At 37.4% G+C, this 15,686-nt stretch overlaps 1 protein-coding gene across 2 annotated transcripts in view; it reads left to right on the top strand.

Moving 5' to 3' along the window:
* The window catches only part of CDH2 (cadherin 2), a 114,144-nt gene that overhangs the window by 65,987 nt on the left and 32,471 nt on the right, over positions 1–15,686 (top strand). For both annotated transcript variants that reach the window (XM_021525736.4, XM_085572044.1), the window contains exons 3-6: positions 10,056–10,282; positions 12,096–12,242; positions 13,310–13,465; positions 14,818–14,962. In XM_021525736.4, the coding sequence (XP_021381411.1) occupies positions 10,056–10,282; positions 12,096–12,242; positions 13,310–13,465; positions 14,818–14,962 (675 nt within the window). The remainder of the gene's footprint in view (positions 1–10,055; positions 10,283–12,095; positions 12,243–13,309; positions 13,466–14,817; positions 14,963–15,686) is intronic.

Here is a 15,686-nt window from a genome sequence, read left to right as displayed (position 1 = left end):
ATGAGTTTGCATTGTATGGTGCAGTCAAATATAAAGCAACAGTGCTACTTCTGCTTGCAGCCAGTGTTTGTCTAATTTACCTAGAATCAAGTGGGCCTTACATGAAATAAAAAAATAATTTAAAAATACTCGAGTTTGAGGTCCCCACTCTGCAGCATAGGCACAAAAAGTCCAATTTTCGCCTCCTCTTTTGCTTTTCCTTTTGTGCTGTTGATAGTTGGTGACCTTACAAGGATGGGTGGTTTTCGTCTCATTGAGAATATGGTTTAGGTAGTCAACCAAGAAGATAAAAATAATTAGTAATCAGTTGAGAGCATTCATCAAGTGCCAATTGCTAGAGAGTATTACAGCACTGGATTTGTTCTTTCTGATAATTGTACTTATTTTAGCTTGTGAGGAGAAATACTTAATGTGTTTACTAATTACTCTTTGCTCCCTTGTGTGGACTGATGACAACATTAAGGTTTCCCTATGATGTTGCAGTGTTTTAGGTGAGTTTCCATAGTCAGCAATGTCAAGTAATTTCCTACATATTTCTAATGAAATCTAATTCTAATACTAGTGGTTCTTCTTTTTTTAAGGCATCTGCACACATATATTGCATTGAGGGGCAATGTGAGGCATATTTGGAAAGATGCTATAACAAGATTCCATGAACAATCCAAATAATAATCTTAAAATATGTGAAATCAGGCATTTTCCTGATTTATTTCCCCCTCTTTAATGGTAATCAGCTAATTTGCATGTCACCTTAGCTATTTTAAATGTTGAAAGCAATACAGAGAAGGAGTGAATACCCATTTAGGGGTTACTTTCAGCCACAGGTACTCCCTCGTAATATGATAGACATACAACTCTGCTTTGTTACAGGCAGCATTACTGTGGCCTGGCTGTGAAATACTCTGTATTAGCCTGCACCAGTCACCAAGAACTTTTTCTGAATTTTAAGGTCAGATATCTCTGTTTAAGAATAATAATGATGAAAACCTGAGGTCTGACTAGATACTATTAAGCTGCCATGCCAACTAGTTTTCTGCCTGAGGCCTACTGGACATGATCCAGTGATACTATAATCCGTGGGATTTATGGATTTTATTGCTATCTAACCACATCAGTGTAAATACTGCTGGGCTGTTTCTGCTGTCTCTTCCATGCCCTTTGGCAACTGGCAGGTTTCTTGCCCTTGTTTAATACAAAAGCACAGTGTTCAAGCAGGGTATTTTTTCCCCATTACCCATTTGCTTAGGAAATGAGCATCCCTGTGTTACGGGGTGGTTCTGCTTTGAGATCAGCCGTGCCTGCTGCTTGCTGTGGGGATGCTGGTGCAGTTGTGTCTATGTCCATTGGCTGGTTCCCCCCAGAGGATAACACCTTCATCTTTTAGCAAAGAGCTGGTGCACAAAGCTGTCACAGTGACTAGAGTATGACTAAGGACCTTTTAAAAGTCATAAAGAAAATTGCAGCTTTGGAAAATTAGACCGTAGCATGCCCAGAGGAGTAACATGTGGGAGAATGACAAAAACCACCAGTGTTGGGCAGACCAGACAGGGAAGGAAGGAAGGAAGGAGGGAAGGAAGCAGAGGAAAATCTGTACTGGTATTTGTAGAGGGTCATTGCATTCAAGTATGTGCTGCTTTGTGAAGCTGAAAGGAAAGTTTAGGGAGAGTTGTCCCCTTTCCCCTTGGAGCATCCATAGCCACATGGGCAGGAATTCCAAATGTGATCTCAAGAAACAGGTGGTATCCTGAGGTATGCAGCAGAATACAAAGCATTAAATGTTCCCACATTTGCTTCAAGACTTTTTTTTTTAATGAATTGTTGAGAGGAGTCCTGCTATTTTGTCTGTGCTGGAAATTTTTGTTTGATGCAATGCAATTCAAATACAGCACTCGGTTCTGCCTGAATAGTCCTGTAATTTAATGAGAAAAATCCCTAATTTTATTTTGTTGTATTTCTTTCCATGGTAAGAAGTGACACATTGCCTAAAAGTGATATATGCTTCTCTCCTATGTTCTGTTGTTGTTCCTAAACCCCTTTTAGTGTGGGGGCTTAAGCCACTGTTTAAAGCTGCTGAGTGGTTGAATTTGTAAAATAGATCATCAGCTCGTTTGTAAGTATTCCCCCATTTGATATTTCAGCAAGTTCTGGCTTTTCACGGAAACTCTAGGTGCCTGGATATTTAGTTTGTTAGGTATTTGTTTATTTTTGTAAAGACAGCCTGGGATGATCTTTCTGCCTAGGTGTGCTCCAAGCCTAAACTGCAGCCTGAAATTAGCAATGCTTTGACACCTCAGCACCTCTGTCAGGAGCACAGTTGAGAAAGGGGACAGGAAAAATTGGTGCATCAGGAAATAAAGTAAGTTTCTTTAAACTAGAAAACAGAACACCTGGAAATGCAAGGAGAAAGAACAATAAAGAAGAAAGAGAGAAGAGCTAGGAAAAAAAAAAACTTGAAACCTGACGCCTAAAAGGACTTCAGGCCAAGAAGAGTTAGCATAGAGAACATAAAAAGCATCTATTCTCTGTTCTCCCTTTCCTTATTGCTAGTGAGGGAAAAGGAAAAAAAAAAGAGCTAACTTCTTTGTCATTTTCTAAAGATAGAATAAAACACAAAGCAGCTTATCCAATTTTTTACTTGATATTTAAGTCATTACTGTAGCACAAAAACTGCCCTTTAATTGCTGCACTGTAATTGTAGGTATTTGTTTCTTACTCTGCTTAAGGTCACATAAAAACGAATGGAGGTAAAAATAGGTTTGTGTTAAGTGCCTCAATTTTGAAACTATTTTCTGCTAGCTATCTGCAGAGACAGTACTTTCCCTTTAGTCTCCTGGTTTGACTACTCAGTAGATACATTTTTAATTACCAAATTGGATTTTAGCAGGTGTAGTCAGTTGATGCATTATGGGTATAAGAGATTAGTGTTTAATCCTTCTTTTTATTACTGTGTAGAATGGTATACTTGGGGAAGTATTAAAGGTGCATTGCGTACTCCAGAGTACAGAAATGACATTTATTACTGAGTTTTCTTTCAGCTAGCATCATTTAGAAAAAAGCTGGTGCAGAACTCTGCAGGGGCCTATAGCCTCATCTATAGAGAAACTGCCTTAAACAACACAGAGTGGAGGAAAATTGAAAGAAACCTTTTTGTGTTTTAAAACAAAAGCAGTTGTCGAAATACTAATACTTTCCCTCTTGAATATGATTATTCTCTTTTTCTACATTTTATTTTTTCTAAAATAAAGACAAAAGGGGTGTGAAAAGCACAGATCTTTGTGCCAGTGAGTGGTAGAGGCAAGGACTGAAAAGAGTCAGTGAATCAGATATAATTTGGACTCTGTTTGAGATACCAGTCCTGTGTTTTGCTGATGGCTGGTATTCCCGTACTGAAAAGCTGCAGAGGATTTCTATCGAATAGAAAGAACATTATCCCCATTTTCATTCTGGCATGCCTGTTACGACTTTGTTCTGTAAACAAAGAGGATTATGGGAACTGGAAACTAGATGGCATTTTATTGAAGAACTGTGTGAGTCTTTCCCTGTGAATGCAAGAATTAGGCAGTCTGGTGATAGCTACCTATGAAAGAAAATACTTTAAAAATAGACCTTAATGTTTGAATTATTAGGGTTCATAAGGAGGCAGTCTTCATGAATGTAGGAAGGAGCTTTATTATTTCCCAGTTGTACCTTGCAGCAAAATTCTTTAAAAGAAAAATCTTCACAGTAATTGTACGAATTAAGAATGAAAAAGAATATGTTGCAGAAATAGGGAGAGGGAGATTTATGTCCAGTGTTCTTCTGTCATGCAGACTGCCAGATTGCTTTGAAAATATGTTATTTTAGGAAACGTGCATATTTATCTATGTAGAACTAGCAGTCTCAGGAGTGGGGCAGGAGAGAGAATTGCACTGAGTCATAGTTGTGGTAACCAGTACGAATTACTTTTACCAGCATAGTGTAAAACTTTTGGAAGAATTTAGGGGTTTTGTACAGTAGACTATTCAACATCCTGTTTGTCCAGAGAAAAAGTCATATATATAAAGTCATATATCAGTACTAGTTTTTACCTAATGCCTACTGCAGATCACTCAAACTGCTTTCAATTAATGAAAAAAGTGTACAGTATGAATTAAAACTAATTCTTGCAAATCACCTTTCCTTTTAATTATTGTTTTTCCTAACTGAATAGACAATTAAGCAAACAGTTCAGTGTGGAAAAGTGGGAAGTTAAACTGCTATTAGTCAGATCATGAAACACCTAAAGTTGGTAAACAGCTTGAATACATCCTCAGTTTCATCTCAGTTGAAACCTTCTGATGTGATACTTCTTCGCCACTTGAGAGCTTCATAACCAGGCTTACCCATGGAACCAGGCTGTAAAGATGTTGAAGACAAGTGTAAATAGGATTTAGAAGCAAATGGGCTGTATTTGGTCCTTAGTAAGTGGCAGAACTCCAGTTGGGCTTGCGTGACCTGCCTGGAGCCCTCTACTCTAAGTGGGCTGGGGTGGCAGAACACAGTGCTCAGTAGAAGGCACAGGTCTTCAAAAGCAATTACTGAATTAGCAGGCTTTGGTAAGTTGCTGTCTTTTGACAGGCAGCTTTCTTTTCAAATGTCACAGCTTGGTTACTGCAGCGAGGCTCAAAATGAGTAGCGCTTTTGAGATTTTTGGATGGTCTGGAGTATGGGATAAACTACAGGTCGTAAATATAAAAGCAGAGAAGAAAAAGGGATTAGAAAAAAAACACAAGAAGAAACTTTTAGAGACAACGCTGATGTATGGAAATATCTCTAAAGGATATAATGACAAATGGAATTACAATACAGGTAGGGAAATGCCATTGCCTAAAATAACCTGATTATATTTCATATTTATTTTGACTCGGTTATTTCCGTAGCTAATGTTCTCAGTTTGCAGATTCAAACAACATTTTTCTGGCTGATGTAGACAACACATATATCAGAAAATCAGATATTAAATAATACTTAATAAGATTTCAAGATGGTTTCAGGAAGTTCTAAAATCAGGCCAAATTTAAGGGTGGTGATGGGAAAGGCAAGTTAGAATGTATTTTAGTTCTTTGTGATTATAACAGTTTGTCAGGATGTCAAAAACCCAGTTCTTTTGAAGGTCATCTATAATTATAGTAAAGGATGTCTCATGGGCATTACACATGCCACTCCAACAAGCCATGACCTGAAATATGAGCATGTGCACTATGCCACTAGGACTAACAGATCATCTTACAGATACAGAAGTAACCAGTATGAATAAATTACTAATTTATAAAGTAAGAGCTTGGGTTGAGGGGAGGGAGCATTATATGGAGTTTCTCATGTAGTTTTCTCCTGCTTCTCTCTCTGAGGAGTAAAGACTTGTTTAATACAGAGTGTTCCTGGAAAGTGTTCAGATATTGAGTATGCAGATGGCTAGACAGTTCAAGCAGAATGTTTCCATATAGTTTCTCCATCTGTCAAAGGTAAAAGTGGTATCTAATAGGTAGTTGTACCTAAGATGCTTTCTTATTCTGTTTGTTTTGTCTGTTGCAAAATGATCCCAAGTGGATTAAATAGCTATAAGTTTTCTGTTTTCTGATGCACACTCTTAACTGTATTGCTGAAGTACATGTGTCGTTAGCACTTGGCATTTGTTGCAATTTTCCATGATGTCTACTAAGTGAGCCTTTGCCTTGAGGTTGGTGCTTAGGCATTGAGAAGAGCATTCAAGAGGAGTAGCGTTCTAACAAATTTACAGAAGGATGCACACTAGCGTGCTTGTATGCATGTGGATGTTACCTAGATGTGAATTTAATTATTTTCTAAGTGAAAGAAAATCCAGATGACAAACTCAGTCTCACTATCAAAATGAGTAATGAAAATGTTGTATTAATATTCTGTGTTGCACATGAATATATATGTTCATTAAATATTGTACAGTGGGCTATATTATTAGCATGAGGTTTTTTGCTCAGTCCTTGTTTGGATCAAGTAATTCTGATATTATTTGCCTAGGACAAAAAGAGCAGAAGCACATTGTCAAAGAGTGCAAACCAACATCAGCAGCTGTATTTTATAGATACTATGAATCATTTATCTCATTAGACCTGAGCATGAGTGGTGTTGATCTCTAGTGCACTTTAAATGAATTTGCATGTCTAGTTCTTAACGTTTTGTACACTACACGTGTATGCATATGTTGTAATTACTTCCATGCAAGAGTGTTAAACTGAAAGCTTCCTTAAATACCATGGAACAGTAGGCTTTCATTTTGCAATGTTGTAGTCTTAGAGGTCCTCTTTTATTCTTTATTTAATAGAATATACTTGCCTTGGTTTTAAGAGAAGACTCAAATTAGGATATTAATGGTCTTTTGTCTTAGGGTATAATATTTAATAATAATCATGCGCTAATAATGAATAAATTTTTTCTTCTGTTTGAAGATCCTACATTTATAAATCTGCTTGCGTACTGCCCTGTTTTGAGCCTGTGAACTGAATTAATTTATTCCCATGTTTCATATTACTGCTTTTATATGACCAAAAGTATTCTCTCTAAAACTGAAACAGTTATCTTTGAGTTTGATTGAATACTTCCCAGGCTTTCAAATAATATACTTATAAAAAGTAAATACTTTCAGAAGATGCACAGGATACTCAAAAATGCTTTAAAATCCATGAGTTATTTTTACAGATTATGATACTCTTATCTGATCATTTATGTAGAGTGTTATTAAAAAGCAGTAAAATCAGATACTTGATGATTCTATTGCATATAAAGTGACTAAGATTCTGCAGATTATATCTAGTTAACCTTTTTCTAAGTGGGAAAAAAAATCTGTGATTGATCTGTCAACAAAAATTGACTTGTGGAACGTATGCCTCCCTTTCCTGTGGTTTTTAGAAAAGAACATGGTTGCATAAGCAGTCATTATTCACAGTAAAAAAAATATTTCCTGTAGCATTTTTGCAAAAAAAAGTCTTTGCCTGAAAACCTACTGTCAGAAATCACTCTTTGTTCATACTAGTTGAACACTGAAAAATGAAGCAAAGTGATCTAAATCGAATTTACAAGACTGATAACCATGTGGTTGGGGGGAGAATAGCTACTGCACAACCTGTACTCTGTCAAGGGAATTTAATTATAGATGGTTATACTTGACTGTAATTCGTTAATGTGTGCTCCTTGCAAAGGGAGAATAATTCTCACATTGACAATTTTATATGTTTTTACCAGGATACTGTCAGAAGAAGGGATTTTCATTGAATTTCATAATACACAGTCGCCTGGGGGAAGAATATCAATGAAGTGGCTAGCTGGGTGGAGTTTTTGTTTTATTTTTGTTCTGCTAGAGTCTGTATGTAAAGAGATGGGGGGAAAGAAATCTTCTTCTTTATGAATTTGAATATCTAAAATAGGAATATATTCTGCTATTGTTAGAAGTTTTTTTTTTTTTAAATATTGTTGTGCTGTCTTGGTCTTTCAGACTGTAATGACAAATACTCATTTTAGCTTTCACCTTTTTGAGGAACATAATCAAAGCTAAGATTAATCTTCATTCTCTTTCCCACTCTTGTACTTTTTGGAAGTAAGTCTGAGAAGAGCCAAAGGTAGAGATGGCTTTGCTGTTTGTCCTGTTGGTCAAGACACTTTTCTGGAAAGCAGATTTTGAGAACAGTTGTAGCTGAGGTGAGAGGTTAGCAGAGGCACAGAAATATGGGTTATATTGCTGGCTGGTGGTTTTTTTATTATTTTTTTTTACTTATGTGAACTGTTTCTGAGAGGTTTGTTTGTGAACAGTGGTGGCATTTTGAGGATGCCCAGCTTCCTCCATGCTTGAGGTCTCAGTCATCTGTGCTTCTTTAACAAAGTACAAATAGCACTGTTTAATAGTCCAATCATTACATTCTTACATCATTAGATGTAGTGACTTTGGAGTAAGCTCTTCTTGGACATCTTTTTATTTCTGTGCTGGACAAGAATTACAGAATTAGGACTGTGGTAATTTCTACATACTGGAGTAGTTGCTTTAAGTAGTAGCTTTATATTCTTGGCTTAGAGTAATGCATGTTCTCATTTGGCTATTGCATTTCAGCCTAGTGTTGCAGTGGGCTGACTCAAGCTGCCCAGGTTAAAAAAAGTGGAAGGTCAGTGGGATGGTTAACATGTGGGAACTGGAGCTTCTGCCTGTCAATTTTCTCCTCCTGTGCAAATAGCAAACCAGAGGATCTGTCATCTTTTCCAAATTCTGTAGACCTGTAGTCTGTAGATTATAGTGAAGGAAGTCATTGAACCTGATAAAGCAGGTAGGATGGACTTGAGGTGCCATAGGAATTGCTTAAATATATGAAAACTTACATGAGAGGTATATTTACTAGAGTTTTAGAAAACCACTCTCTTCGCTTATGAGGAAGACCAGAGGCAACCTCTCCAAGGAGGATCACAGGAGCAGCCCTGCTTTTACCCAGGCAGATTTGTTCTTTCAGGGCTCAGTGCTTTGTGGACATGGCATGCTCTTCTCCCCAAGGTGAGGCTGGCCTTTCACAGAAAAGACCTTCAGACTTCGGGATCTGTCTGGAAAGAGCAGTATCCCTGCCCAGTTCAGCGAGATTAAAATTAAGAAGGTTGATGGTATATAATTTCTGTAGAGTAGTGCTGTGCTTTGTCCCTTTTTGTATCTGATGGACCCTTTTAATATACAATGTTTTCTGTCAGGAGAGGACAAATGGGGGATTCTGGATAACTGAAAGGGTGCAGTAAGGGAAGAAATTCAGTCTGGCATCTGAACATCAGCTTGGTCCTTAAAGTTCAAATACAAAAAAGTATGATTCTTCTTAGTACCTTGATGAAAACAGTGCATTACAGAAGAAAGCATATGATGCATGACATTTAGTAGTGATTTTTCTTGAGAGGGACTTTTAGGTTTTGAAGCTAAATAGTTTTTGCATGGTTTAGCACAAAATAAAAAGTGCAGTAGCTGAAATGAGGCATAAAGCCTCATTTCATCTTCATCTTTACTATGTGGATTTCAGCACAACCTTCTTAATGGTATTTTGCACTTCTATTGCCCATACAATCAAAATATTTCATAATGCTTTGGAAACATTAAAGAGCGATCATTGGTTATAAAAGCACACTGTTATTTTTTTACTTCCTGTTATTTGCAGTAACCTAGAAGATAAGTGGTGGTGAAAATAATTGGGTAGAGAAGACAGTTACCAATTCTGTTTTGTGCACAAGACATCCTTATCTCTACATTTGGTTTTCATGACTTCTTGTTCCAGTGTATGTTTTTCAGACACAGCAAAAGGAAGAAGGGAGGAAATTAAACAAGAATAGGTAATGCCTAAGTAGATAAAGAGATGTGTGTGGTACAGAACATAGCTTAAAAAAATACAAAAAACCACAAAATTCCAAACCAAAATAAAACCTCAAGGCTGTTAGATTAGGTTTTCCCTGTGAGGCATTTATTGCCTCCTCCATCTTGTCAATGAGGGACAAGGAAACTCAGTCCCAGAGCTCATAAGTAATCTTTCTGAGATGGCACAGATGAATCAGAGGCTGGTGTAGGCACAGAATTCAATATTTTTAACATATCTCAAGGTTTCTGCCTTACTCCTATTGGCAGAGAGAGTGTGCTGGAAGCATAGTTGTGTTTGCAGTTATGGTTGCAGTGTAACTAAATTTTTTGAGTGTTTTTAATGAATCAGCTTGACTGGATCGTTGCGGAGCTTGAGATGCAAACCCAACTGGCAACCGACAGAAATGTACCATAGGGCATGGAAGGAGATGGTTTTCTTGCTGGTGGTGAGGTAAATTTGTAGGAGAGAGGCTGTTCCTGTCTAGGGTTAAAATCTCTGCTTAGCATTCCACAGAAGAATATCATTGTTATGTGGCATGGACTGACTGGTAAAGTACAAGTCCTAAGTTCTAATATCATGTGATAATAGCAGCAGCAAGTTAAGTATCTCTGCTTTTGAGTGCACTTGATGTCACAGTGAATTCAAGTGGGCCGCTTTTTAAATTTGTTTGTTTGCCATTTTGTGTCTGTTTTACAGTGAGGTTTCGAAGCTGTGATGGAAACAAAAAAATACACTTTGGTAGCAGCGAGCCAGAAGATTTCAGAGTAGGTGAAGATGGTGTGGTCTATGCAGAGCGAAGCTTTCAACTTTCAGCGGGGCCCACTGAGTTTGTCGTGTCTGCTCAAGACAAGGAAACCCAGCAAGAATGGCAAATGAGGGTGAAGCTAACCCCTGAACCAGCCTTCACAGGGGCTTCAGAAAAGGTAAAACAAGAGCCTAGTGCAGCCTGTATAAACGTATCTCCACAAAGAGGCCTAAAAATAGGGGTTTAATTTTGCCAGTCATGAACTTCTCCATAAACCAGCTTATTAATGGACACGTAGTGCATGCAAAGGTGGAGCTTTAGAAGGAACTTTGATCATCTTTTATTCTGTAGTTTTGCTAAGGCATGGAAAGACATGCCTGTTTAACTATATAGGATTCTTTGTATTTGAGCTTTTTGTTTGTATAGCTTGAGATTTATACCTGAATTTAAGCCTCATACAGCCATTTCTTTATTTTATATTGCTTGAAAGTATTATAGTATTTATTCAAGCGGTTAAATATAACCACAAAATAAACAAATCTCTGATAGAATGCATCAGTTACATTTATTAGATGGGAACTGTAGATTTACAGCAGTAAGTAGGAAAGCACTTCTGGCAGGGAATATTGGCTTTGTCTTGTCCCGTCATAATCAAATTGGAGATTGTAAATTATTCATGATTCCAGCATTACTTGGTAAGGAAGATCGTCTCCCTCTGCTGGAAGCTGCCACAGGATAAACCATGTACTGTAACAAAAATCAGACATAGCAATATGCAATTAGCAATGTATTTACTTTAGAAAAGTGTATTAGGTTGTTTACCTTTTTCTGTCATATTACTTGTTGCCTGCTGTTTCTTGCTTTCTCCTTAGTGAAGGAGAAGTGCTTAGTTTACAGATAAAGAACAAAATTTATTCATAGGTTAACATGCCTGTAATAGGTACACATGGAAGATTTAAGCATAATGCTAAAGTAGGTAATGTGGTTATGCAACACATTTTTCCTGAGAACACACTGGAGACCACTGCTGTGTAATCCTGTTATTTGTTTGCTTACTTGGTGATTGTGTTAAATTTGCTAAAGCATGATTTTAACAGTGGAAATATTGTCATTTTGTTCATGGAAGCATAGTAAAAGAGCAGATGCTTAGATGTGCCAGCGCATGCCCTGTTTATCCCAAAGACACTATTCAGGTGTCCTTACCATCAGCATGTAGAGTAGAATCTGGCCTTTAGTTGGGGGTCTGTTCATACTCTGTGATGTAGTTGCTTAGATTAAAACAAGTTCTTATTTTAAAAGATTTGGAAGATGTTTTTGTCACCCCATTTCCAACCTTAAGCAAGCTAGCTGTGTATGCTGTCATCCAAAGGATGAAGTGACTGCAGATATAGAAGGGAATAGGAAGGGAATGTTGGCACCCAGCAGAGATTAATGCCCAGTGTGTAAAGTGGGTCATCTACTGCATCCATCATGGCTGACATAGGTTTAAAATAATTACAGCATTAATTCTATGGGATTTAATAGGGTCATAAATATTTGAGACATTCCTTACCAGTATGTATTAAACTTCTCTTGGAACTCAAATTACATTATAGCACATGCAGATCTAAATTTAGAGTACAGTAGCACATTACCTGAACTGAAGCTCTAGCTAATGAGAAATACATAAAGGCATACTATTAAATTCTGCAAAATATTAACTACTTCTCAGAAAGTAGTGCCAGATAGTTTACACAGCAGTGCCATGTTATAATTCCCTTTCTCTTCCTAGTTAAATAAAGAAAAAAAGGGTTCTTATAATTTTTCAGTGAAGTTGTAAATGATACTGTTTTTTTTCAATCTGCACTGTGAATGTAAATAAAACAGTTCTATGAACACAGAGGAAAGACAGTCTTTCAGTCAATTATGTAATTGTACCTGAGTTACTTTATAATGTCTGCTAGTAATTCTCCTTCTAACATGTGCTTAATTTTATCTTGTACCTGGGAAAGGACCAAAGGAAAATTGAAGAAATCATATTTCCATGGCAACAATACAAGCACAGCAGCTCTCTGAAGAGGCAGAAGAGAGACTGGGTTATTCCTCCAATCAACCTACCAGAAAATTCCAAAGGACCTTTTCCTCAGGAATTAGTTAGGGTAAGGAAGTTAATAGAAGTGTGGCTTCAGTGTCCCTCAGAGAGCTCTTGAAGAGATTTTGTGTAAATGATGTCTTGTTCATCATCCAGACATTTATCAGAGTCTCTTGGGTTGGTTTCTTTTTGCTACCTGTGCATTGCATGCTGGGATGCATCCAATTTCCTGGGGTTTAACTTGTTCCTATGCATCTCTGCTGGTGGAAGATGACCTTGTTTTGGGTGGTAGGTGTTAAGGTGTATCTGTGCTGGTTCAGGAGTTCTCCAGTCTCCTGCACTGGAGTTCTTTGCCTAGGAAATTATGTGGGAGTGAGCAGGAAGCAGTGTGCACCAGGAGACCAAAGGAAATTGGATCTCATGGAATGAGGACAGCAGCTCCTCCATAGGATTCTGCTGCCCAGAAGTAGCCACTGCAAGGAGCCACTGCAGGAGCCAACCTCTTCTGGGCTGGCTTCCAACTCTGGTACTGGCTGGTCATGATCAATTTGTTGGAACTTGGCAGAACATTAGCCCAAGTAGATAGGACACAGTTTCACTCTGTTCTATGTGTGCACTGGTGATTCTGCTGCTCCTCACAGAGGCACTGCCCCTCAGTTGTTTCCTTGGAATATGAAACAAGTTCAATGTTTAAGCAAAAATAGTGAGTTTCTAAAGAGATGGCCTGTCATGGAAGAGAGCCTGTAGCTTTGGGCTGAAAAGGTATAGGAGAAAAGGAGAAACACAAATCAGACTTTTAATTTCCTGTGTAATTTTACAATACTATATGTTTTCTCTAAGATCTAAATATTCTGCTTAAAGTATTTGTTTTTGTTTAACACAAATCATTTTTATTTTAAGAAATAAACAGGGATAATTTTACATTTCTGAACATCCTTTAACCAGTTTCTAACAAAGAGTGCTGTTAAGAAATTCAGACTTTATACCAACTCTGTACCATTTCCAGAATAATTGTTTTTACAAGTACATCTTAAGGAGCAAGGAGAAAATAAATAGAGCTGCTGCTTGTCTCAGCAGCAGTCCCATCCTGCACTTGTTAGTAGCTAATGTAAACTTCATCTTTTTGCCACACAGATTAGGTCCGATCGTGATAAAAGCCTCTCGCTGCGGTACAGCGCGACTGGCCCGGGAGCTGACCAGCCTCCAACAGGCATCTTCATCATCAACCCCATCTCAGGACAGCTGTCTGTGACGAAGCCTTTAGACCGGGAGCAGATTGCTTCTTTTCATGTAAGAGTTTAATTTACCACAAATCAGATTATCAAATTGAAGATGAACATCTGCTTCAAACATGACTTGAGCAGCCACCATTTAGTTCTGTATGAGATATGATTTGAAGAGTTTGTAGCAGATTTGTATTTATTGTACTTAATAAGGCTAACTCTTACTATATTTAAGCAGCTTAAATACATTAACATATGTAAACAGTGATTAAATGTATTTAGGTAAAGTAATTTTAAAAGATTGAAATATGGGTACTGTGGCTTACATTTCAAGTACAGGCCATTGATCACAGTCTCCACTGAATTGTATACTTTTCAAAAGTTTATTTTTAATTCAGCAACTTAAATTAGGATGTGACTGCTATTAGAATTGGTGCAGCTGTGATTTGAGAAATGGATGGGAAGAATAACTTACCAATTTTTATTTTAGGGGCAAATCTAAGCATTTTAATAGAATTGTAAATTAGGCCTGTCAGCTTATGAAAATTATATTCTTTGCTCTAAAAAAAAATCGACAAAGTAGACCACAGATTCCAGTACCAGTGGAAAAAGAAAGTTGCAAGAAGAGGGGGAGAGCAGGCTGTGACCTAAAGTTTGCTGTGCTTCTGGGAAACCATGCTGAAATCACCCAGCTCCTGGAGAGAGTTTTCCAGTGTGTTGTGGATTAAAACGCTCCTTGCCTTGTGCTCTGGGGAGCCCTTTGAGTGCTGCTCCCAAACAGAGGACTCAGCAGGAGGCATCTGAGGGGGAGGTGTGGGTGAAAGGATCTCAAACAACAGCTCTGGCATGCATAAGATTTTAACTGAGAATTTGACATTGGCTATTCAGGATTTGCTGACTTAGGAAGTTACATTTATATGAGCAATTTCCAGAGTGGTGAGTTAATAATGCCATATTGCTGCTTTGTAGTAGTTTTATAGCCATAAGATATGTGTATATACATCATGGGCATCAGCAAGACTGCTATAGGAGAAAGTTTCTATTTTCCCTAGCAATTGCCACACTCTAAATACACGGATTTACATTTAAATCTGTGTATTTTTAGAGAAAAATTTCTAATAGTCATTATTAAAACCAGAGTTCTATATGACAGAGGCACTAGTAGTAATCAAAATTGCATGATCTGAAATAATTTTTATAAAATCAAAGAAGAAAGTCTGCAACTTAGAATAGTTTGGAAGCCTGAATATCAGTTCCATTAGCAACTTGGAAATTTAAAAGGTCTATATGAGGGAGCAGTGACAGATAACAAAATACACTGAGCTAAAAATGTCTGGCCTGAAACTTCTTGTCACTATTATTATATCTATTTGCACATATACATTGTGCAAATTCTAATACTTTTAATAATTTTTGCAGCTGAGAGCACACGCAGTGGATGTAAATGGAAACCAGGTGGAAAATCCAATTGACATTGTTATTAATGTCATTGACATGAATGACAATAGACCTGAATTCTTACACCAGGTTTGGAATGGAACAGTCCCTGAGGGATCAAAGCCAGGTAACACATGGGCTTTTGGGAGGCAGAGGTATTATTTTGAAGTATCGTGTTTACATTAAATTCTGAAGATGTGATGAAGGGAGTGCCTTCAAACCTTATAGTACTTCGAAAGGTGTCTTCAGTGTCATGAGCAAAATCTCAGATACTCTTACCTTCTTACTTCACCCTATTTTTAATGCACATTTTTGGCACACTGGGATTCATTTCCAAAAGGTGAAATTGCTATGTTCATGAACTAAAACCAGGGGAGGCTCTAAGTATATGACTTCTGGTTCATGGTTTTCAAAATCTTAATTATAACATCACACTTCTTACATTTACTTTTATGATGGACATTGATGTTCATTTAGTTGACAGGGCAGGGTATAAGAGACTTCCAAAATTACACTAGTTATACAGTTCTAGTTCTGATTCCCAGAAGCTTTGCAAATACTGGGATTTGAAATCAGTGTCATTTGAATTCTTGAGAAAACCTAAGTGTTGTTCAGATCTCATTAAAATTCTAATCAGCTCAGACTAAAGTTTGCACTATGGCTGAAACCACTTCCTTAATTTGTCAGAAGTGCAAAATGAAAGGTTAGCACCAGAAATGTGTTTTCTAACTTTGCAGTGTTTACTTGGCATTTGAGATCTATCGCAAAGACTTTTGAAAGAGTATTATTGATATTGATTTTCAGTCACTAGCAGTATGTCCACCAATTCTGAACAATAAGTGTATTTCCTT

Source organism: Lonchura striata, chromosome 2 (genome assembly GCF_050655825.1).
Source record: "Lonchura striata isolate lonStrDom1 chromosome 2, ASM5065582v1, whole genome shotgun sequence".
Lineage (NCBI taxonomy): Eukaryota > Metazoa > Chordata > Aves > Passeriformes > Estrildidae > Lonchura > Lonchura striata.
Note: the sequence above shows the minus strand (reverse complement) of the source record. Positions and strands in the feature narration are given on the sequence as shown.